Genomic DNA, 24,136 nt, shown 5'->3' on the forward strand with positions numbered 1-24,136 from the left:
GAATGTATAATGATTGATTAAAGTGTTTTGTCTTATGCTGTGGTGTGGTGGTGGTGTGTGTGTGTATGTGTGTGTGTGCACAGTGTGCCAATGTCTGCTGTGGATTTACCACGTAACTGACATGTATAGAAAACACAACAGTCATTTCTTGACTCAATTCTTAACTATGAAGCACTGGTTGTATGCTGACTGCTGTGGAAGGATTGGATTTTTTTTTTTATATCATCTTATGGTTAACATTGTCCTATTGTTGTCCACATGGATGTAGACCCTTGACTATGCCCAATGAATGACCACACAATATGAAGCAGCACACTGCAATGAACCATAAACCCTGTCCTACTTGTTGGTGGACATGACTCACACTTACCTTTCGGTTGACTCGTGATCCCCAAGGGTACCACAATCTTGCGTACCAAGAATTCAGAACGGAGGCCATGGGGTCCAATGTCTCTGCGTTTGAGGAGCTCTGTGGTGGTGATCTCCGTCTCTGTGGAGATTGTGTTGGTACCACCTGCAGGGGGCTTGATGGCCAGGTCATCCCAACGTACGCATGCCCACAGAATATGCAACTGAAGAGCTGCTGCTGCCAAGGAAGACAAAGTCTGAGTTCGATAACGCCAAGCTGATTTAAAGAAAGGTCGTGGACAGGGATAGATCCAGCCCACATTGTTCATCTTGCAGTTGTAGTTAAATCCTGGAGTTTCCTTGAAACCACCTCGCCGAGCCAGCTTGTGCAGCTCATGTATCTCCAACACAAAGATGCTTTTCCGCTTGGATGAAGTTTGAAACTTCTGACACACTGGCAAACTGGCCTTTTTTAAGGTCTTGTTTCGCTGCTTGGCAGCAGCCTTGGCTGAACGGGGCAACTTGAATTTTTCACATGTTTTGCGCTGGGGTGGGATCTTGGCACGCAGCTCAGCAGTGCTCATTTTCATGATGGCCTGCATGAGAGCCTGTTGAGCCTGAGACAGGGTGATCCCAGGTCGAGTGGACAGAATATGAGCCACAGACACTGCATCCTTGATACCTGGCGGCATAGAATGACCCACCTTTTCCCTGCTACTCTCACTGTCTGTTTTCAGCTCCCCTGCCTGGGAGATGGAGGAAGACGAGTTGGTTTTAGATAGGGAGGATTTCTTCTCTACCTCCAAGTTGTCACTATCTTTGCTTGCTGCCTTGGTAGTGTCTTTCTCCCCTCCCAGTAATGACTTGCTCTGAACAGAGTTTAGCAGTTCATCAGATGCTGAAGAATTGGAATTCTCCTCCTCTTTATCCCCTTCAACATCGATCTCCTCATCATCCATGCTGACATTGGCCCCCAACTTGGTGCTACCACTGTCCACATCCATTGGCTCTTCTTTTACCCTTGTAGCTGCCAGTTCCTCACTGCTGCCCTGAGAGCTGCTGTCCTCTTTTTCTGCTCCTGATGCATGCTCTACTCCACAACTGTCATGCCTGTCCACCTCCCCTTCCTCTTTCACCAACATTTTTATGGCCTTGCCTGCCTCCATTTCCACTTCCATGTCAGTCTCTGTTTTCAGATCTGCTTCTGTCTCTGTTTTTGTGTCCGATTCTATCTCCACCTTGGTGTTTGCTGATTTTTCTGGTTTTATGTTCACCTCGGTCTTTGCTTTCTTGCCGATAATCTGAAGAGAGTCTTCCCCTCTTTTGGTGGTCTCACAATCTGCTAACCTGCTGTCCTCAAAATTCTCTCCTTTTCTAGACTCCCTTTTCAGGTCAGCTTCCATCTTGACCCCCTCTTTCTCTTTTTTTACCTGTCCCGTGGAGCTAACGTCTTGCGCTGTCCTCTGCATGGCTTGTCTGGTTCTGCATAGTGGGGAATAGCAGTTCCCAGAACCAAGATTCTGACACAACACAGAGTAACACCCAGGCAAAGAACCTGGGGTAAGATTTTCCACTGTTCCGCTAGGTGACACCTCCAGCTTGCTTTTGTCTTTTTCTGCTTTGGCCAGCTTTGCTTTGTGCTCCAGCTTGGTCTTCCAAAGGATCTGCTGCTCCAGTGCATTGCGCTGTTTGACCTCCAGCTCTTCCTGTTTTGTCCTGCGCTCCAGCAAGCCATCCAGTTTGGAGTAAGGCTTGGTCACTTTGAGGTAATGCGTCCTGTTCAACATTGCCTCACTCACATCAATCACCTCACATTCTGTCACTTTGTCTGGCAGCTTAGAAAACAACTCTTTGGCCACTTCAGCATCTTTCTTGTCAGGGAAGTTACCCCAGTGACGTGTGGAAGACAGAAGACGCTGATGGAGAGGAGAGATGGTGGAGCAGGAAGGAGCTCGAAGTGGCTCCCCTTGGACCACAGAGTTTAATCTGGGGCCACAAGGCAGATTCCTCTCAACTGACACTGTCTCAACAGCACAGGTGGCTTGGTCCAAGCTCTCTACTTGCACAGCACCCTCCCCAGTAGCCTGCACTGTGGCCTGAACCTTCCCCTCTTGTTCAAGCTGCTCTCCTCCACACCCCTCCCCTGTAGCTGCCACATGGCTGGCCAGGGTATCTTGTGCTGCCTCGCCTGTCCTGGCACTGGCCAGATTGTCTTCTGCTGCCTGCTGACATTGGCCTGTGACCCTACTATCCACAATGTCTTCTGCTGCCTTCTGCTGTGTCACTCCCTGGGTCACAATGTCTTCTGCTGCCTTTTCCCCAGTCACTGTTTTGGCCACAATGTCTTCTGCTGCCTTTGAACATTCACCTTTCTTGGCCTCCTGTCCCTCCGCCTCCTCCCCTCCCCCATCTCCCCCCTTCCCACGCGCCATCTTGCTGGCTTTCACACGTCTGGTCCGAAGCCTGGAGGCCACATTGCGCAGTCCCACTCCATCCTGTGGTGTGAACTTGCCTGCACGTGTGCTGCTGACCCAGAACCAGCCATTGCCCACAGCCAGCCTGTACTCTTCTCCTTTCTGCTTCCAAACCTGTTGGCACACACAAATACACCTTTATGATGCAAGTCAACCTGTTTCCATACCTGTTGACATGTACACACACCTTCATGCTGAAAATCAACAGCCTTTATACTGCTGGTCAAGCTGATTCAATACTTGCTGACATATACACACACACATTTATGCTGCTGGTCCATCTGCTTCCATGACTGCTGACACACATACGCAACTTTATACTGCTGGTCAACCTGCTTTCATACCTGTTGGCACACATACAAACATTGTTTTACTGCTGATCAACCTGCTTTCATACCTGTTGGCACACAAACACAAATACTTTTTATGCTGCAGGTCCACCTGTTTTCATACCTGTTGGCACACACACATACAGCTTTATGCGGCAAATCAACCTGCTTTTCCATACCTGTTGACACATTCACATGCACCTTTATGCTGCATGCCAACCTCTTTTCATACCTGTTGGCATACACACATACACCATTATGTGGCAGGTCAACCAGCCTCCATACTCTGGAATTCATCTGAGAGTCAGACATTGAATCGCTCTTGAAAATGACAGAAACATCTATCAAACTGGCATCTTGTCAGATTTTGATGGGTTTTTTTCAAAGTCAGGCAATGTAGTAAATGTTTGTCTGTTAAAGTCCCTGCTGTGATGGAAAGGTGACACCTCACTGTGGGGCCTGGGGGGCAAAGTCTCCCTGAAGCTGACAAAAAATGTTTGCAAATCCCAATAACAGTGCAGGAAACGTTCTGAAGGGGTCAATATTTCACTTTTTTAAATTGCACATAAACACATAAAAGAAAGAACAGCGTTTCCTATTAGCCTATAATCTGTTTATAAAACAAAACATATTCCCTCCTCATATTGGAGATTAATCTTTAGTACTACGACTATAGATCACTGATCTAAATAACATTTACTGACTGCAGCCATCAAGTGTATCACCGCATGATCAGCTGATAATTCCTGCACACACACGTAAAAACTATTGTCAAATGTTGCGGTTTTTGTTGGATGAAGCAATGAATGGTCCTAGAAGCCTGACAGGGGAAGTGATCATGCATGTGCATGCATGCGTTTGAGTGTGTGTGTGCCAAGGGAACATCGGTACTCTCCCGAGAACAGGAGTGAATCATATTTTGTATGTATGTTTATTGTTTGTTTGCTTGCTTCTTGCTGTTTTTATTTCAAAGCACATTTGTTATCTTAGATTCAAAGCGCGCTGGATTTCATCAAAACGACTCAGGACGGACTCTCAGCCGGATCTAAGTAACGCAATATGCTTGGCACAAGAGTTGGTTCTGTCAACAAAGAACAGAAATGGGCCTTTTTTCTCTGGGCAGATGAAAAGAGTTGTTGTCAAATACATCAGCAACAGGATCACAACAGCTGCTGTCAGCGACATCCCTAACTTTCACCCCCTTCCCCATTTCTCTCTCTGGATTTGCACAGATCTCAATAATGGCCTCTGGGGGATTTCTGCAGCAGTCACTAGTGTTTTTGTTGTTGTTTTTCATGGAAAAACAAATTTACATGTTTCTGCATAGCTCTCACATCCCTGTATGTATGACAGGAAAAGAAAAACCAGGGTGGGGGTGAAGGTGTTAAAGTGGAGAAATGCAATATTTACCATGTAGTAGAGACTACTTTACACCATACTGGAATCCTAGATTTACCATTCACTACTGACTGAACTGTATACTATATTGCAATGCCATATTTACCATAAAAACAGACTGTATTGTACACTGACTAACCTGATGTTTGAGTCCCAGCGGATACTTAATCCACACAAGGGGTTTTCCTTCATCTTCCTCCTCCTTCCTCTTCCTGGCTTCCTTCTCTCTTTTCTTCTGCTCCTCACGCTCCGCACTGGTAATTCGACTCATTCTTGTATGCCCTGCTCACATACACCCTTCATGTTTGTAAAGAACACACAATGACCTGTCCATGAAACACGCATATATTTATCACCGAAAATGTCCAACTCAAACAACCCTGCTTGTAACTTTCCAAAGGTGTTGGCAGATGCAGAATGTTTGAAAAATATTTAATCCAGCTGATGAACAAGTAAAAGTGTGGGATGCACATTCCAGGTACTGTTTTACAAATGCATTCCTGTCCACTCCACACACACACACACACACACACACACACACAGACGGAAGGACTCACCCAGAGATTCATGCCAGACAGGGTTGAACAGCACCGGCTTCATGCATGTTTCAAGAATGGCCAGAGCCAGAGCAAAGTCTTGCGCACTCTGACACATGTGCACAGCTTTCTGCCAATTCTGACGATGGATGCTCCAGTTTGGATGCAGGAAGGCTGCAGGAATGTTATTCTCCAGCTGAATGATGCTCAGACGTAACGTGGCCATGATGATTGACCGGTTGCCATACACTGAACCATTCCACTTGAATTCGCTAGCCTGAGTAAGAGAGAACTTGTGGGAAAGATGGCGTCTCTTGTCTCGCTCCTCATTGTGCTGGTGCTTGTTGAGAGCTAATGTGTTTGTGGAATACTGATTTTGGTATGACTTATAGCCTCCCTCCATTCCTGCACACAGTTATAGAATTAACATTATGGTGAAATACAAAAAAATTATGGAAAGACTTGTAGCCTCCATCATACCTCAACACACACATTTTCTTCTTCTTCAGTGTTCATGGGCTGCAAATCCCATGTTCGCTCATGTGTACAAGTGAACTTTTATATGTTTAGCAGTTTTTATCCCACCATACTTCATTTACTATTTACAGCCATACTTCATTTACTAGTACACTTAAAATTACTGAGTAATTCCGATACTGGTATGACTTGTAATCTCCCTCCTGCACTAACTTATTACATACATGTTATTAACCATACTGTGAAATACCAATTCAGGTACGCCTTGTGGCCTATGGAATGAATTGTTGTCTCCCTCCATTCCTGTCTGGTATAATTTGTATGTACACATACAGCAGTTTTTATCCCATAATGTAAACAGCTATACTTCATGTACTTGTACACTTAACATTACAGAATATTTCTGATACTTGTAATCTCCCTCCTGCACACACTTATCAAATACATGTTATTAAATATTCTGTGAAATACCAACTGAGGTATGTCTTGTGGCCTCTGGTGTCATTTGTAGTTTTCCTCCATTCCTGTCTAGTGTAACTTGTATCCTCTTCCATTCCAATGCACATTTATAAAAATGCAAAACTGAAGGTGCTTAACTTTGAAATGTCTAATAGAAAATCTGCTGACAATTATGATCTGAGGAAAAAGACCATGTAAAAGTTCTGAATGGCAGTTTCCCAGCAGCACTGACTACCAAGTCTACAGAACAGTGAGATAGACAAAGCAGCAGAACACAACCTTACCCAGCCTGTAGAACTGTGAAGTGGACAAAGCAGAGGATGTGATCACTTTACTGCGAGTGACACGGCTGATTTCTCCATCTTTGTTTATGAAGAGCACATCATCAGTGGTTTTGCTGGTCATTTTGACTGAGGCTGTAGTGGTGGTGATGGAGTCTGTGAACTGCTTTGGGGTCAGGGACCCAGTCTTGGAGCGGGTCAGGATACGTCGAGTCTCCAGACCTGAACACAACCTTCAGGTTTAGGTCTCACCATTTCGTTACGATGCCAGTCACACTACAGTTCACAGTACATAACACAAGTCACACCACACTAGTCACATAGTAACATCACTTTCAGTCACAACAAAAGAGCTGCACTGTTTGAGTAACCTTAGTCACACAAGTTGCATTTTAACACCAGTCACTCCACACTCGTCACATGGTAACATCAGTCACAACAAAATTGCTGGACAATATAACATTAGTCATACCACACTAGCTGCATTGTAACACATGTCATAATATAACACCAGTCACATCACACTGCTTGCGCGGTTAACTGTTAGTCGCAACACACTAGTTGAACTCTAACACCAGTCATATCGTATTAGTCCCACTGTAACATCAGTCATGGCACACAAGTTGCACAACACAAGTCATACCACTCCAGTCCTACCATAACACCCGTTGCATCACATCAGTCACGCTTAACAGTCATACTATACAAATCACATGTCAGTCATATTTTACTAGTGATACTGTGACACAAACCTCGTTTGACACAAGTGACAATTCCACACACCAGACATACCAAAAAAAAGTGACACTGTAAACACAAAATACTATAACACCAGTCATAGATAATTAGTTACGCTGTACCACCAATTATACCACTTACTCGTCACACAGTAACACCAGTCATACCACACAAATCAAACTGTAACACCAGTCATAACATACTTGTCATACTACAATACTAGTCAAACCACACATCAGTGACATTAACATTGTCATACCATACTGGTCTCATTGCCGTGTGTACATAGTAACCATGGTTATGCCCTTCTCACACATACTGCATGTGCACATCGTAAAGGTTGTTATACCGTTCTCATTGCAGGTATGTGTAAACTGCATGTGCACACATAAATGATTTTACTCCTTCCTCTCTTCATGGAAGTATCATACTGTATGTGCACAAAGTAACTGTTTCCTGCCTGTTGCCTTGGTTCTAGCTACAGAGGACCACTGACCTGAGGGTAGGGTGCTGGTCGTATTGTTGGTCTCCTGCCCACCACTGCTATCCTCTGTTGTCCTCTCCACAGACTGGGCCGCTACCTGCAGCATCACCTTGCCTCCATCACGGTTGACCACCAACACTGTCTTGGGGCCCTTGCCTGCCCCCCCACCCTTGTCTGCGACCTGCAGACTGGTGGCCTTGACATTGGGCATGAGGGACTGCAGACTGACCACCTTGGTTCCCTCCTTGCTGCTGGCCCCACCTTCTCCTCCCTGATTGGCTGAACTGTCTCCACTGGGCTCTGTTAGGGGCTTGGTGTGGTTATGAGGCACTGTGAAGTCGGCCTCATTGTCGGCTGAAGAAGAATTGTTATGGATGATGCTGCTGTTGGTGGTCGAGGTTGTGGTGATGAGGGTGGTGGTAGTGGTGGTGGTTTTCACCTCTTTCATTTGGCTAGAGGTGTTGTCAGTACCAAGGTTTGTGGTAGCATGGGAGAGGAGAGTGGTGGTGGTGGTGGTGATGACCTGAGTGCTATTGCTGCTGAAGAGGCTTGTTCCAGTGTCACTAGCAGCTGTCCCATCCACACATCTCATCTGCACATGAAACACCTCTGATGAAAGATGTTCTATTACTTTATACAGAGGTGCAAGTGAACATGATATGACCTAGTGATCAACATCTAAATAATGGTTTTGCCTATATTCCCAAACAGGACAGTGCTTTACACATAAAAAGAAAAGTTGTCTGTGCATGGGGGTAGGGACTGGGACTCATTTTGATTATCAATACATTTACTGCGAAAAATTATGTGAAAACTTCATTAACTCAACCCAATGTTCTGCAGAGCCAAAAGTTGGAATCTTAATACTCCCATCTAAGGCACACTTCAAAAAAAAAAAAAAAAAAAAAGATATTTATTTTATTTCATTTTTCTCTTTACTATTTTAATTTATGAATTCATTAATTTAATTCCTTATCTATTTATGTATCTTTTCTAATTTCAATTTATCTTATTTTTGCTCAAGGCCTGATAAAGCATGTTGGTTTACACTGCTGGTCAGACATCTGCTTTGCAGATGTGTAGCGTATATATGGATTTGTGAAAATGCAGTGACACCTCCTTGAGTAACTGAATTGAACTGAACTGGCACATTACATTGATCAATATTCATTTTTTTTCTTCTAATATTTAAGCAATATAATGTTTTAACCTTTTCCTTAGGTTAGGTTTTCCATATCAAAAATCAGAAAAACTCATTGAATATCTTCTCCCTAGAAGAGAAAAGCAACAACAATAAAGTTAAAATTCAGAGCTCAAATTTTCATCTAGCAACAAGTGACGTTGTTTAACAACTGTCTTTGTGCTCTTAACATGTATTCTACAGTACTGGCTTAGCACTGTTCTACATATCTGTCTATAGATCCTGCAACAGCACTGGCCAAGCACTTCTTCTCATCTTTCCATGTGTACAACACAACAATAATGGCTTAGTACTGCTTTAGAAGTGTATAACACAAAAGTACTGGCTAAGCACTGCCATGCGCATCATCCTACTACATTACTGGCCTAGCACTGCTCTATGCATACATTCTTCTGCAACACTGGCTGCTCTAGAAATATATCCAGATGAAGTACTAGTTGAGATGCATATGACTGAAGTACTGATTTAGCACTACTCTGGACATGTATCCCTCTGAATTATCTGCCTGGTACTACAATAAAAATGTAGCCTACGAACATTTTGGCACTGCAATGCTCTAAACATGTACCCTACATTACTTGTCTAACACTGTCCTGCACTAATGCTGCAGCTTTCCCCACTGCAGTGTGAGTGGCCTTCATTAGACATGCCCTACCTCCACATCACCTATACTGGTGCTCTCTCCCTCCTTGCTGGCACCTATGGTTGTCTCTGCTCCAACCTCCAGCTCCTGCAGTCTCCGCTTCTCCTCTTCCTCTTCCCTCCTCTTTCGCTCCTCCTCTTCTCGCTCTCGACGCTCTGCTTCCTCCTGTGCTTTCTTCTGTGCTCGTTCTGTCTGTATTTTCACAAGCTGACCTGAAGAGAAAGTCGACACACAATTCAGACACTGAGAATGACAAAAAAATCATTCCCTCATTTTACTTTGGATGTTCTGATTGTCCAAATGCTCTCTCTCCTGCTGAGAATTTCACACGCAATGCATACATTACTCAGACATAATATAGCTTATTGCAGAGAACTTCCCACACCTCAATCGCTCTCTGCAGAAAGAGCATCAGAACAACAACAGAGGAACAGACCAGCCACTGTGAAAAGTTGTTAGCATCACAGAATTGCGGCTGAGAGGATGTGGGTTTGATAACCAGTGGGGATGGCATTTTTCGGCTCACAGCCAGCTCCTATCTAGAGGCAAGTGTACTATACTAGGCATAAACTGTCATACTGTGAAGTATCATCCACTTAGAGGATGTGTCTTTGAGTGTGTAGTTACAATTTCCAGACCAACACTGCAAGTGTATCCCTTACACCTGGTTAATGCCAGGATATCATAAAAGGAAGTGAAGAGAACAGCCTTGTCATGTTGTCCCAAACCCAAAATGGACCCCCATAGCAACATCATTATCATCCTCCACCGTCATCATAAAAAAAACTTGTCCCTATGTCTGTGGCCTTTCATGCCCTGCTCTCATGGTTACCCCAGTTTTGATCCCTCTCTATTTCATGCTCGAGCCAAGTCCTATCAAAGTCTCCAGTGTTGGCAGATCCATGGGAGGCTGTTGTTGGAAAGATGTGGTGGCTGTCTCCAACTGACTCCGCAACTAAGCAATTATTGTCATCAGTAGGGGAATTGGTAGGTGATGTCCTTAGTATGTTAAATCAGAACAGGCACCAAAGAACACCAAATGTGACTGAACAGTGGTGCTAGGTCTCCTCTGGAGTGTGACAACCTGGTGACCAAATATCAATAGTTCCCTGCATACTGCTGAGACTGACTGTGACTGTGCCAGATGAAACCAACTGTGGCTGTGGATGGGGAACTCAAGTGGCATGGGAGTAATGCCTTTCAGTTCCTTTTCCTATCTTTGTTATGACTTTCCAGACTGGATACTTCATGACAGAAATTACAAATGCTTAACAAACACTTCACACAGAAACAAACATGCAGATGAGAAAGAAGACAGACAGATAGAGATCATGTTGCTTATAAATGCTCTCACTTAACAAGTTTATTCCAATGAAATCAAACCATGTTTTAATGTCAAATTGCTGATAATTAAGTGCCACTAATGCCGTAACTGAATATCCCCATTTTGTACCAGTTAGCTTTTGGAATTCATCTTTATTTTTATCATTTTCTTCTATTATAATGAATCACTCCTTGATTTTGCTAGATAAGTGGAGTGATGGCTAAGAGGTAACGCATCTGCCAAGGAAGTGAGAGAATCTGAGTGCACTGGTTCGAATCACGGCTCAGCCGCCCATATTTTCTCTCCCTCCACCAGACCTCGAGTGGTGGTCTGGATGGTAGTCATTCCGATGAGACGATAAACCGAGGTCCCATGTGCAACATGCATTTAGCACACGTAGAAGAACCCACGGCAACAAAAGGGTTGTTCCTGGCAAAATTCTGTAGGAAAATCCACTTCGATAGGAAAAACAAATAAAACTGCATGCAGGAAAAATACAAAAAAATGGGAGGCACTGTAATGTAGCGACGCGCTCTCCCTGGGGAGAGCAGCCCAAATTTCACACAGAGAAATCTGTAGTGATAAAAAGAAATACAAATACAAATTTGTGCAACTTAACATAACATTTTTATTATAAGAGTAGCATTCTGAAGCTCGGCACATCTTACAATGCTCAAAACATAGCAGTAGGGAGGTCTGTGCACACACACACAAGCATACACAAAACTGAAACGAGGTTAGTACACAGAACAGCACTGTGCACAAACATAAGCAAATGCAAAGAAAAAATAATCCTTGACTGTGTACCTGTTTCAATTTCCATGATCGATTTTTTGCTTGCTTTGTTGCTTTCAGTCAGTTCTTCAGTGATGGCCACCTGTTTCAAGATGTCATCCTTCATTTCCTGCAGAGACATCAGCAACTCCTTTTCCCATCGGTCCCCATCTAGAGTCTCCATCAGCTCTTCTATGTGAGCCTTCGTACTGAAGTACCACGCTTCTTTCTCCGATTCCCTGTAACAATACATCTAATGTGAGCCTTCATGCTGAAATACCAGACTTCTGTCTCTGATTCCCTGCAACAATACATTTATGTGAGCCTTCATGGTGAAGTGCCACACTTCTTTCTCTGATTCCCTGCAACAGCACATCTATGTGAGCCTTTGCTGAAGTATCACACTTCTTGCTCCAACTCCCTGCAACAATACATCTAATGTAAGCCTTCCTGCTCTAGTGCCACACTTCTTTCTTTGATTCCCTGCAACAGTACATCTAGTGTGAGCCTTCAAAATGAAGTGCCACACTTTTCTCTGATTCCCTGCAACAATACATCTAATAAATATTAATAAGACATTATGAGTCTTCACGTTGCATCACATTTCTAATTACTTCCAACACTGCACATAATGCAATCCTTCAAGTTGTCATTCTTTCCCAGTTCCTTCCAAAAATACCTATAAATATAACTGACCACATATCAAATCAAGTAATTCCAAACATTATAATTCGTATGATTTTTTTTAATTTTTTTATTATTATGTGAATTGTAATGTGAACCTTCACATTGCAGTACCATATTTCTAATCCATTCTAACAATTCATATAATGTGAACCTTCATTTTGTAGTACCACAGTTTTAATTCCTTTCAATAATTCTGGTATGATGAAATGTGAGCCTTCACACTGTGGAACCACACTCCTATTGTTCTACATCCTTTCAACAATATATAATGTCTTGTTGAATCCTTCATTTTGTGGTACCTGACCCTTTCTCTGATTCCCAGCAATAATACATAATGTGAGCCCTTCTTTTTGTTGTTTCAACCACTAAAATTGAAGCACTGCTGTGTGTGATAACTTGAAGATATTTCAAATAAATGTGTGTGTATTGTGTGTGCGAATGTCTTTTTTTAAATGTGTGTACATACTTTCACCAAGTTTGTGTGTGTGTGTGTGTGTGTGTGTGTGTGTGTGTGTGTGTGTGTGCGCGCGCGCGCCAGCATGCGTGTGCATGTGTATGTGTCTGTGCATGTGTATTTACATGCACATTCACGCCTGTCCACCCAAGAGGCATTGATCTATCTACAGTAAGTTAACAGTAAAAATTGTCCATGTTTCAAAATCTGTCACCACTTACACAATGATTCGTCGACACAGAAACCAGTACTTTCTGGTATGACGGTCATATCCTATGGGCTCCTGACGACATAACAAACCACTTCTCTCAGCTTCTGAGCTGCAGTCAGTGACCCCCTTGACCTGGTGGGCACGGCACACGCTGCATAACCAGTCTTCATCTGGGACTTGCTCCATAGGAGGGTCCACACAGGCCAGGTGGTAGACTGCCGAGCAGGTCTCACAGCACAGCAAGTCCCCAAGTCTGAAAGCCACAAAAAAATCTTTAAAATAATACATAAGTCACCACTCCCGTCAATATTCTCTTTATCTTTCTTTCTTTCTTCCTTCCTTCTAAAACAGTGTAAGAAATACTATATGAGTATGAAAACTTGCATGTACATGTGCGTGTGCCAGCATGTGTGTGTCACTGTGACTGAGTGTGTGTCAGTGTGTGAGTGTGTGTGTGAGTGTGTGTGTGTATGTGTGTAAACAAATACATATTATGTGCCATGAAGTGTCAGACATAAATCAGTAGAACAAAGGCTTCAAACAGACAATTAAATCTTTAATTCATCTGAATGTGTATCCATGTGAATGTACTTTTTTTTTTAAGTTACAAAAGTGAAATCCTGCTGCTCTAGACAAATATCTTATAGATTCTTTTTTTTTCAAATCAGTTACAAATTAAGAAAGTATAATTTCATGCAGCACCTCACAAAAACTATTCAGTTAGCAACATCAGAACATGATAACTGGTTTTAAACTTGAAAGATGAAACAAAAGGCAAAACAAGGTTGAAATTTAGTAAACAGACAGGGTTTTCTATCATTTAACCACTGGCACTTTACAGGCCTCATTTGATTATTTTAGACACACACATGCATACACACACAAACACACACACAGTAGTAGAAGGCTCACCAGTCTAATAATATACAGACTATGACTGGATGCCATAAAAAACAAAATATACTGCTAATGTGACTTGCATCTATGGTAATGAAATTACCCCTGTACATATCATCCATAAATGTGAACAGTTAAAACTATATTTACCTATGTCATTTACAAAATCTGCAATTCCATCTGCTTCCATTAGAAATGTATTATATGGCAATCAACATGTGTTTGAAATAGTTCAGAGTTTATTTTGGAGCCCCATTAGCTCTCTGTTGTAATTCTACAAGTTCAGTAGTTGACTAGTTAGCTTATTTCATATTGCTTATAACTTATATTCTTTTTTATGCTAATTGAGGAGAGAGGAACAGGGAAAGTAGTGATCTGTGATGATTTAACTGAGGCATTGGTGGGGTGGGGAAGATGATAGATTTTCATCTAAAATCACAAATGTGGATAGATGTTAAGCAAAAGAATGAAAACACACACACACACACATTTATCAGTGCACACATGTATACGTACACACACACACACTCACTGTGAAGTGTGATACAAATAAAAGAAAAGTATACTAAAAAATCTGGACATATATGCACATACATATGTTTTCACATACTGACTGGCACAGACACAAACATATACAGGTATCATTGTATGTATGCACATGCAAAGGCAAACAGACACACGACAAGTGACATGCATAACTCCCCTTGTTAACCTACACCCTCCAAATAACACAATTTACACTAATTACAGTATACCAGTTTACCACCCTCGCACACACAAACCATCACACACACAGTGACACATCCATGTACATTCACATTGACACACATCACAATTTACAAATACACACGTCAAAGGGCACTGGAGTACACAACCCCTGTACCACTGAATGGTATTAATACAAATTACAATTATCAATCAGACTAAAACTAGTAAAAGTTATAATAACCACACTTCAACCTCCTCCTAACACTACAGAATTCTGTTTATCCCACCCTCACACACACGCACACTAAAAGTTTGTATCATGTGCATGAAATCACACACATTCAACAAATTATAATTCATATTCACACCAGCACCTACAATGACAATCCACTCCCACTACCATCTGTATCTCTCACCATCTTTCTGACACAAACACCACTCACCTTTACACATCTAAAAACACCATTTGCCCAATAAACCACACCTCCCCTCCCACACACACTAACATTAACATGCGTCATTGTCAACTTTCACACTGACATGCACCAACCACTAGCCAGCTACCCTGCCCACGCACATAATTTCCTGATAGTTTTTCAACAACTTAACCAACTTGTCACATTCAGGCTTTGGACATACATGACACTGACAAATCTGTGTATTGTGGCTTAGACAAATTAAGAGTCTGAATAGGAAGAGTTTCCCATGTTCAATTCATGCACAGACTGAGACTTTTAGCTTTACTCCCTCCACAAGACCTGGAGTGGTGACTGGGGTGCCACTACTAGTATTAGTTTCAGATGAGATTAAACTAAGGTCCAGCGTACAACGTGCAATGACTAATAAAGACTAAACCTGTGAAAGAACACAAAGCAATAAGAGACATAAGAGCTGTCCTGGCAAAATTATGAAGAAAAATCTGCTTTACTTTAATGATGATTGGAAAAACAAATTAAAACAGACATGTACAGGAACATGAGAGCAGCCTGAATCAGAGCAAATCACTGAGACAAATCTAATGAGAAATATCTATTCTGACTAATATTAGGAGTAATCCAAACCAATATCTTTCTGCATTTGTATTTATAACAATTAACATCTTCTGAGATTGTAATTTGTATAGTCTCATGAATTTTTATTTTTACTTCAATTTTTACTGTCTCTTTTTCCCATGGTTTGCCTTGGTTCCACAATAAAAAAGTAAAAAAAGATACCCAGCTAATGTTTTGAACTGCAATAGTATACATACAATATATCATTATCAAATGAAACATAAAATTTTTTTTATTTTCTAATACTGACTACTTTAGAGCTAAATGTCAAATAAGTGGCTTGTTTTTCTTCTTTCCCACCCTACTGCTAACCCTGATTCTCAACAAATAAACAATACAAGTAACAGCAGAACACACTTCTGTTTATGTCAATATGAGTATGATTGAGGTATACTTACTTGTGACAAGCACGACAATGATCGTCATAGCGGATGTTGCCTTCATTGGTGATTTCCATGCGAACATTGTTGGTGGTCAAAAAGAGATCGGTGAGAGTTTGAAGTACTTGCAGTTTTTCTGCCAGTGGAACAAAAGGAAAGTTTGGTGATGTCAATGCAGGTAAAGCAGCTCTGAATTCTGGATGCCTCTCACTGTCTAAGTATGATCTTGCGATTTCTGGCCAAGTCATCCCATCCAGAAAGAATAAACATATGTTGATGCTGTCTTTGTTGTCATGGGGACCAAACAGATTGTTGTTGCTTTCTTCCTCTCTAAAAATTGCTTTCAACAAACAAATGTGGATTTCTGCGACTAGAGTGCACTGCTCATCACAGACAAGTGATGCACAAAAATCTTCAAAGATAAATGGTGTGAGCCTGAGTATTGTTCTGAAGTGTCTTAAAACTTCATAAATACCTACAGCCTGGAGAACATGTTCAGATGGTATGATCAGATCCGTAGCACTTGCTGGGAGTTCCAGAGGAGGGATGTCTTTGTCGTCCAGCAACTCGGGAGTTTTCGGACGCTTTGAAAAGATTTTTCTCCTGCTAAAACTACTAATTGTGCTCAAGCTTTCATCACTCAGATAATCATCATCTGTTTCTGCACAGGAGTCGTCTGACCTGAAGTTGTCAGTGTTGTCTAAATCAGTTATATCGCTTGCCCGATCATCATTTTCAACATCTGCCACAGACGACAGGTCATCGTCATCAGCTATCAAATGGCTCACAAAAATGCGGCTTCTTTGGGCTGCAGCTCGACCCCTTCCTCTGCTGTTGTAGCTTCTATAGCTGTGCAGATTCGACGGCGATCCGTTCCCAGAAGTTTCATTGAAACCATTGCCATCACTTCCAGTTGTAAACGCTTTCGGTTTTCGGAGAAAATTTGTACGATTGCTGGACAACGGCGTTTTTGGAGGCCGACCTCGTGCTCGCCTCCCTCTGCTCGACATTTCTAGCTTTTTCTCTGAGGAGATAAGACCCTAGAGCACCGAAATGCAGCAAATTCGATTCTCCAGCACATACCTGTAGTTAGTGTAAATTGTTTTAGTGTCCATGTTGAAAATTTTAGGAAGCCGCCATTTTTCCTAAACACTGGTCACGTGATCAAAATGGCCTATCAAAGCGTTCTCCACTTCGTTTTTTCGGTATTTTATCCCTTGGAACTGCCAATTCCGGCACGTGAGAGCGCAGTATTACCTTATCTTACATCTCCAGACAAGACCCATGCAACACTTTTGACAGGAACTATACCGTAGCTTCAAATTCTCTACGTTTTCATTCTTCCAACACCGTAAAGCAAAGCAGGTGCATCGCTAGAGAGCTTTGATTTGATTGGCGCGGCCTCAATTGACTCATTTTAACATTTTTCTGATTTATTTTCCACTTTAACAATACCACGAATTTTAGCTGTGTGTCTGTAGTGTTGCTTGTTGTTCTGTTATTCAAAAGATCTAAAGAAGCTATAATCATTTGGGACATTGTGAATGATTTTTCCCGATTCCTTTATTTCTTGCAGACCAATCAAATACTTTGTCTTATTTCTTTAGTCTCGCTTTATCTCGCCTAGAGAACGAGATGTGAGCACATAATATTAATGAGGCACAAACGTTCAAAAAAAGTGTGAAGAAACAAAGCGCAGTCTACACGATTTACCTACTGAATGCCTATTTTTTTCTCCCTTTTTTCATGTTTGCTTTTCAAAAACCGAGGGAGGATGGTTAAAGATAAGATCTTTTGGATTAGTTCCCAAGTTTATCTCCCTTCGATTTATTTGTTAGCACGAGTTGCGGGGCATGTCAAGTGGAGGTCATCATGTAACTAGTTCTGCCTATCTAACAGCAGCTGTGTCAGTTTGAGTTTCTGCTTGGCGCGACACACGAACTCCCAATCTTTATCGTACGTTTATTTCTATTTTGCTTAGCTCTCGTATTTTGGCATATTTGATCAAAACATAGCAGGGTCAGTAATGATATGTTAAAACAGCACTCATCTTTTTGGCTATCTAAAACGAAGTCCAGATTATTTGCGGCCGCCGCCAAATTCATTGCTCATTGGCTTTCTATCGAAAAAGAGAATACAATACAAGACCTCAAGTCTGATTTCATGTAATTTCTGGAACTGCTCCTCAATAATATATCCCCGACCTAAAGACTCAACTGAGACCAGTTAATCATCTCTGAGGTGAGTCAGTTGTCAGTTTGAGTGACTCCACGGCGGGGCAGTACAGTCTTGAACTGAGCTAGCGAGTTTAATTTTGTAGACCGGACCTCAAATTCGATGTCTCCATTATCCGCTCTTCTGCCGCTGACGAGAAGAATATTTTGCGTTCCCAATTTTAACAGAGAAGCACATGGGCCTGGCCGGAGAGCTTTTACGGTTCTCAGTCAGCTGTAAGCTTCACACCGCGGCAGGCCGGCTACCGGGTCTGGAAATTCAATGCTTTTTCATTACCACACCGCTCACATCAGTTATATAAAACAATGTCAAATCTAAAAACATTCCTTTTCAAGAAGTCTATGCATAATCAAGGTACTCCATTCCAGTTGGTTGTCATTCTTTGGCCGACTCATATGTTGGCCTACTTGCGGTCACTGTCTTGACTGGAGTCCACTGTGTCGTGCGTTTTTGTCAGTTGTGGTTTGTGTCAGTTTGCCGGACTGACGCCGTGGTTATTATTTCAGTTCAAAGTGCTTTGGGCTGGTCAGTTGAAACGCCGGCATAGTCTCTAAGCGTGCCTTCTATGAAACCACTGAATACGATATTGCAATACACAAATAACTTGACATACCGGCCGCCGCCGCGGCGGCCAACTACCGTGTAGTGACAAATCATGACTCAGTCGGACACTGACATAAAGACATCAAGAGGAACCAGCCGCCGTGGCGAAGTGGTTAGCGTCGCGGACTGACGGCTGGGAGGACGCGGGGTCGAATCCCCGGCAGCGGAGGTGGGTCAGTTTTTCGGCGGGCCCGTCCGGCAGTGGCCGGCTCCTACCCGGCCAGAGTTGAGTGTGCTGTGGGCTTAAATGGGGAGACTGGGACCACACAGTCGAGTGTAATCCACTTCAAGGATGTGTATTTGGGTGTGTTGCTCTAATTACTTGACCAACACTGCAAGTGTCTGTATCTCTCGGGCTTGCCGGTTAACGCTGGGATATCGTTATGACAGGAAGCTGCATAGAGTACAGCCTTGTCACTCAGTCCCAAACCAAAATGGACCTCCATGGCAACATCGTCATCGTCATCTTCCTCCTCCATCATCATCAATATAAACAAAACAGTCTCAAAGTCTGTGGCCTTTCATGCCCTGCTCTCATAGTGACCTCAGTTTCGAGGGAGGGACGGCTCACTCAGTCTGGCTCTGCGACTAAGCCACTATTATCGTTAGTAGGGGGCTTAGTAGGTGGTGTCCTAAGTACGTTAAATCAGAACAGGCACCACTGAACACCACCGAAAGTGACTCAGCAGCAGTGCAGGGTCTCCTTTGGTGTGTGGCCTCCTGGCGACCTAACATCGATGGTTCCCTGCGGACTGCCGACCGTCGGACGCTGGAACTGTGACGGACGAACCAGGGTGTGGCCCGGCGTGTATGGGGGAATCAAAATGAGCGGCGTAGGAGTAATGCCACTGAAATGGTGCAGATGATGGGGCAGCCAAAACAACAACAACAACAACAAAACATCAAGAGGAGGGGGGAGGGAAGCTATATATACAGCAATACTAGTATCAGTCTATGATCGCGATACACCAATACAATACTCAGTGAGGCGACTGAGGAACTGAATTGCAAATACGAACGGCAATCACACCAAAAAAACAACACTGAAAAACCCCACAAGTATCCGGGGCTTACACACACACACACACACACACACACACACACACACACACACACAATTAAATGCCCCGAAAAATATTACAGACTCATTCAAAACTGATGACCACAGACACATCATTGGGGGCATATATGCACACCTACACGATCAAGAAATAACCTGTACAAATGAGCTTCTTGTACTCTGGTGAACTTGAATTTATTGAATAACCATTCACTTGCTTTAAAACGTGGGGTATATTGCGAACAAATGCATGTTTAAGAAAAATTGTTCAGAAACATAGTATAATTGATTATTTAAAAGCTGGATAGTAATGCTAACCCAGTTATCTGTTAGCCTACTGCTTCATGTATTATTTGACAATGTTTTGTGCGTGCTTGCGTTGGCTGTGTCTGCCTGTTTGTGTAAAACTAGGGCCTGTGTTTGTAAAATGGGATGGAGCTGAAGTAATCGTGCACGAGTATGTGTGTTTGCCGGCGGCATTTCTTAGTGTGCCCTGAATGAGAAACTTATGCAGATATGTATTTTGTTTGTGTATGTATAGATATTTCTCATTCAGATTAACTTCTTTTTTTTTCATTTTCATGTGGCTTCATGTAAAAATGCAGTTGCTGCTTATGCAATGTTCCATCATGAAATAAAAGTTTTACTTCAGTTTGACGCGCGCGCACACACACACACACACACACACACACACACACACACACAGAGTACATGGCAGCCGAACACACACACACAGCACATGCAAACTGGCGCGCACACACACTTTGACGGATCAACACTGTCCTTCCCACAACTGTTAACACCCAGTCAGTAGACCAGATGGCGACTTCAAAAAGGTGGGGTGGGGGCGTCGGGGCGTGTAGGAGTGTTATGGTGGGAGGCGGGGGCGGGGAGGGGGGAGACAAACAGTCGACTTTAAAAAGAATGTTGCTTAACATTCATTGGTCATGTTGAACAGTATATAACTGCCATCATTATTAACTGAGTCTTGAGGATTGTAAGATAAGCCATTAAAGAAATGAAATGAAGGTGATTTTCGAAGTAGCCGCAAATCTAACTTGAAAGGATCCACACAAGAGCGATTACCAATCAAAAGAATATAATGTCTATTGTCTATTGGGAATATGTCGCTTGCCACAGTTGTGTGTGTGAGAGAGAGAGAGAGAGATGTGGGATCTGGGGGTCGTATGACTGCGCAAATGTATGCAGATGCTTTATGATAAAATGCATGTATATACTGATAATAGAATGGCCGGGTTGCGAAATGTGTATGTTCTTCAGCGTCTTTTCACGATAAGTGATAATATACCAGTGAAGATGTGAAAGAGGCGGACTGAAATAACGAGACTGGGAGATGAGGGGTAGCACAATGAGTAATAGAGAAACAGAGACGGTGAAGGTATGAGATAGGAAAATATATTAAATGTAGCATTAAGTGTACACTACTTTCCAAGCGCCAAGCATCTAGTAAACGACCATCCCCAGTTTGGGGTTACAATGAGTGCCGGCCTTGAAATACCTTGTGAACCGTCGGTCCATCCTCTGCTTTGAAAAAAAAAAAAAAAGAACTCATAGTCATGAGTGAAACATGTCACCGCAGAAGCAAAGGACTCCTTTGTCCAGCTGCTTGCTCATCTGACATGCCAAACCCAGCTGGTAGTCATGAAGTAATGGTAATTCGCTGTTGTATTTGTGATCGTGTTGTTTCTTATGAAGCAGTGCATGTTTAGATCTGGAGATGCCGGAAGAAAAGAACGCCAGCATGAGATGTCGATGTGTCAATGTAAAACGAAGTGAGAGCTCCATGAACTCCATGACGCCAATTTCCGCCGATGGCCTTTTCCTTGTGTTCCACTTCCACTCGGTCTCTATCAAACACATAAAATTGAATGAGCGCGCGCGTGTATAAATAAGGGAGAGAGAGAGGGGGGGTGGGAGGGGGGGGGGGAACTGAGGTGAACGAATGAAGGACACAGGCAAAGAGAAAAGGGAGACTTAGTACAGAAATATGTCCATTACACATTAATTAACAATATTTGAAGAACTTCCTTTTGATACCACCAGTCTGACTAGTGAAACTTCCAGTGAACGCCCAGCCAGAATTGTATGGTGAAAGTAAAAGAATGGGCTCCCATCTAGGATAAAAGCCACCCCCAACTTTAAGGTGACATTCGTGTAAAGAGCGGGTGGGCGTTACAAGGTTGCTTATAACATACATCTTATTTTCCATCAGCTCGGTGAAGAGTCGAGTGATTGGGGTGAAGCACAAAAGAGCTGTTCACCAGATTCATCAGATTCATCCAGGTCTATCGTTTGTGTGTCAAAGCCTGGGTCTCTACAAATGGTTTTCTGTTCATTCTGCAATATTGCCAGTCCATCGTTTGCTTTTTTTTTGGGGTGGGGGGGGGGGGGGGGGTCGCCATCAATGAAGTTCTTTGCGCCAGCAGCCAGCTCGGAGAAAACTGAAGACAATCATTTGGCAAATTGTTAAATCATTTGTTCCACTGATGACCATCATTAGAATGTGGAAACGATGAGGCTGATCAGTCAGAAAGACTGACTGCCGAGAGAGAGAGAGTCGGAAAGAGAGAGAGGAGTTTCAACGGACAAATTCACAATGCCGGCCGCTAAAGGAATATAATGGTGATCGACTGGACTGAGGAGTGAGACTGACGGGTGCGGTGGCCGAATGGTAAGAGCTGGATTCTCACTCGATTTTCCTGAGTTCGATCCGGCTACGCGGCCGCCATGTTTCCACCGGCGGCGACATCGTTTGAACCTCTGCAGCGGCAGGTGAAGCCTGCCAGGGTGGAGATTTTTTCCACTGATCAGTCTCAGTCCCGCCCGAGGTCAACATATGTGCAGACCGCTAGCCTGCGTGCCTGAACCACATTAATAAAATTTTGTGTGTATACGTACGAACTGAGAATACTGAATCAAATACGCACGTCAAAGCCCCTGAAGTCCATGACCGGTGCACCGGCACTGAGTCCGAAGGGTTCTGTCGTTAGTACGGTGGGTTATGCCGGGAAACAAAACTCACGGGCTGAAAAAAACAAAAACAAAAACACTACTAAAAAAAACAACAACAAAAAACCAAAACCAAAACCAAACCAAACCAGACCGACAAAAAAACAACAACAACAACGTCCAGCATGCATCAACCACGACAGCAAGTTGATGTTGGTCGTGTAATAGAAGAAGAGAAAGAAGCCTGAGCTATGAAGACAGACTGACGGGCGCAATAGCCGAGTGGTTAAAGCGTTGGACTGTCAATCTGAGGGTCCCGGGTTCGAATCACGGTGACGGCGCCTGGTGGGTGAAGGGTGGAGATTTTTACGATCTCCCAGATCAACATATGTACAGACCTGCTAGTGCCTGAACCCCCTTCGTGTGTATATGCAAGCAGAAGAGCAAATGCGCACGTTAAAGATCCTGTAATCCATGTCAGCGTTCGGTGGGTTATGGAAACAAGAACATACCCAGCATGCACACCTCCGAAAACGGAGTATGGCTGCCTACATGGCGGGGTAAAAACGGTCATACACGTAAAAGCCCACTCGTGTGCATACGAGTGAACGTGGGAGTTGCAGCCCACGAACGCAGAAGAAGAAGAAGAAGACAGACTGAAAAAAAAATCATTTGATCAAGAACTTGAAAAGCGGTTTAAACTAACTTCATCAGGTTCGAGTTCAGGTTAGGGGTGATGCCAAGCATCGTTGCCTTGCGTCCTTATAAGCCCAGTCGATTTTCAATGCGTTTTTTTGTTGTTGATCTTTTTTTTCTTTTTTTTTCTTTTTCGATCAGGTACTCCCAAGCCCAGGCTCACCTTTGACCATCAAAGTCAAACATTGTTTTCTTTATGATATCGTGGTCATCAATCGTGGTCACCAATAAGCTTTTTAAAGGCATTCATGTCAGGTGCACGTTCGATTTCTGGGGTTAGTCCAATTGTTAGTACTCTGTAACTAAAAATCTATTTTCTGATGTTGTTACTATAACGTTGCTTCTGAATTTTGTCGGTACTGTTACGGGTGATAATGTTTGTTTGTGGATTGATAAAGAAACATGCTTTGTCAATGTCACTCAACATCATCATGTAACATATACGCTTGTAGCAAGTCCGTCCCCTCGTACTACTCTTCTTGCTTTGAGGGAAAGGAGCTTAAGATATTTTAGCCTTTTTTCATAAGAAAAATCCTTTATTTCATGGACTAATTTTGTTGCTCGTCTTTGTACGCCTTCGACTGCAGTAGATTGACGCTTCATATTTTTGGAACCAAACCGTGTTTGAATATTCTAATATAGGTCTTAGCAATGTTTCGTATAGTCTTAAAATGCTGTCAAGAAATGTGAAGGTATGCCGGCTTCATTATACCAAAT

The 24,136-nt window shown here is 42.9% G+C and overlaps 2 protein-coding genes across 2 annotated transcripts in view; one reads left to right on the forward strand and one right to left on the reverse strand.

Moving 5' to 3' along the window:
* LOC143287451 (nucleosome-remodeling factor subunit BPTF-like) overlaps positions 1-17,224 on the reverse strand; it is a 41,214-nt gene extending 23,990 nt beyond the window's left edge. The window contains exons 1-9 of the mRNA XM_076595451.1: positions 15,874-17,224; positions 12,829-13,071; positions 11,500-11,705; positions 9,381-9,580; positions 7,537-8,116; positions 6,306-6,524; positions 5,107-5,490; positions 4,689-4,831; positions 371-2,936 (exon numbers count right to left, since the gene is read on the reverse strand). Coding sequence (XP_076451566.1) covers positions 371-2,936; positions 4,689-4,831; positions 5,107-5,490; positions 6,306-6,524; positions 7,537-8,116; positions 9,381-9,580; positions 11,500-11,705; positions 12,829-13,071; positions 15,874-16,865 — 5,533 coding nt within the window. The 5' untranslated portion in view covers positions 16,866-17,224. The remainder of the gene's footprint in view (positions 1-370; positions 2,937-4,688; positions 4,832-5,106; positions 5,491-6,305; positions 6,525-7,536; positions 8,117-9,380; positions 9,581-11,499; positions 11,706-12,828; positions 13,072-15,873) is intronic.
* The window catches only part of LOC143287492 (GPI alpha-1,4-mannosyltransferase I, stabilizing subunit-like), a 183,193-nt gene that overhangs the window by 60,239 nt on the left and 98,818 nt on the right, over positions 1-24,136 (forward strand). The window lies entirely within an intron of this gene.

Source organism: Babylonia areolata, chromosome 1, assembly GCF_041734735.1.
Source record: "Babylonia areolata isolate BAREFJ2019XMU chromosome 1, ASM4173473v1, whole genome shotgun sequence".
Classification (NCBI taxonomy): Eukaryota; Metazoa; Mollusca; class Gastropoda; order Neogastropoda; family Buccinidae; genus Babylonia; species Babylonia areolata.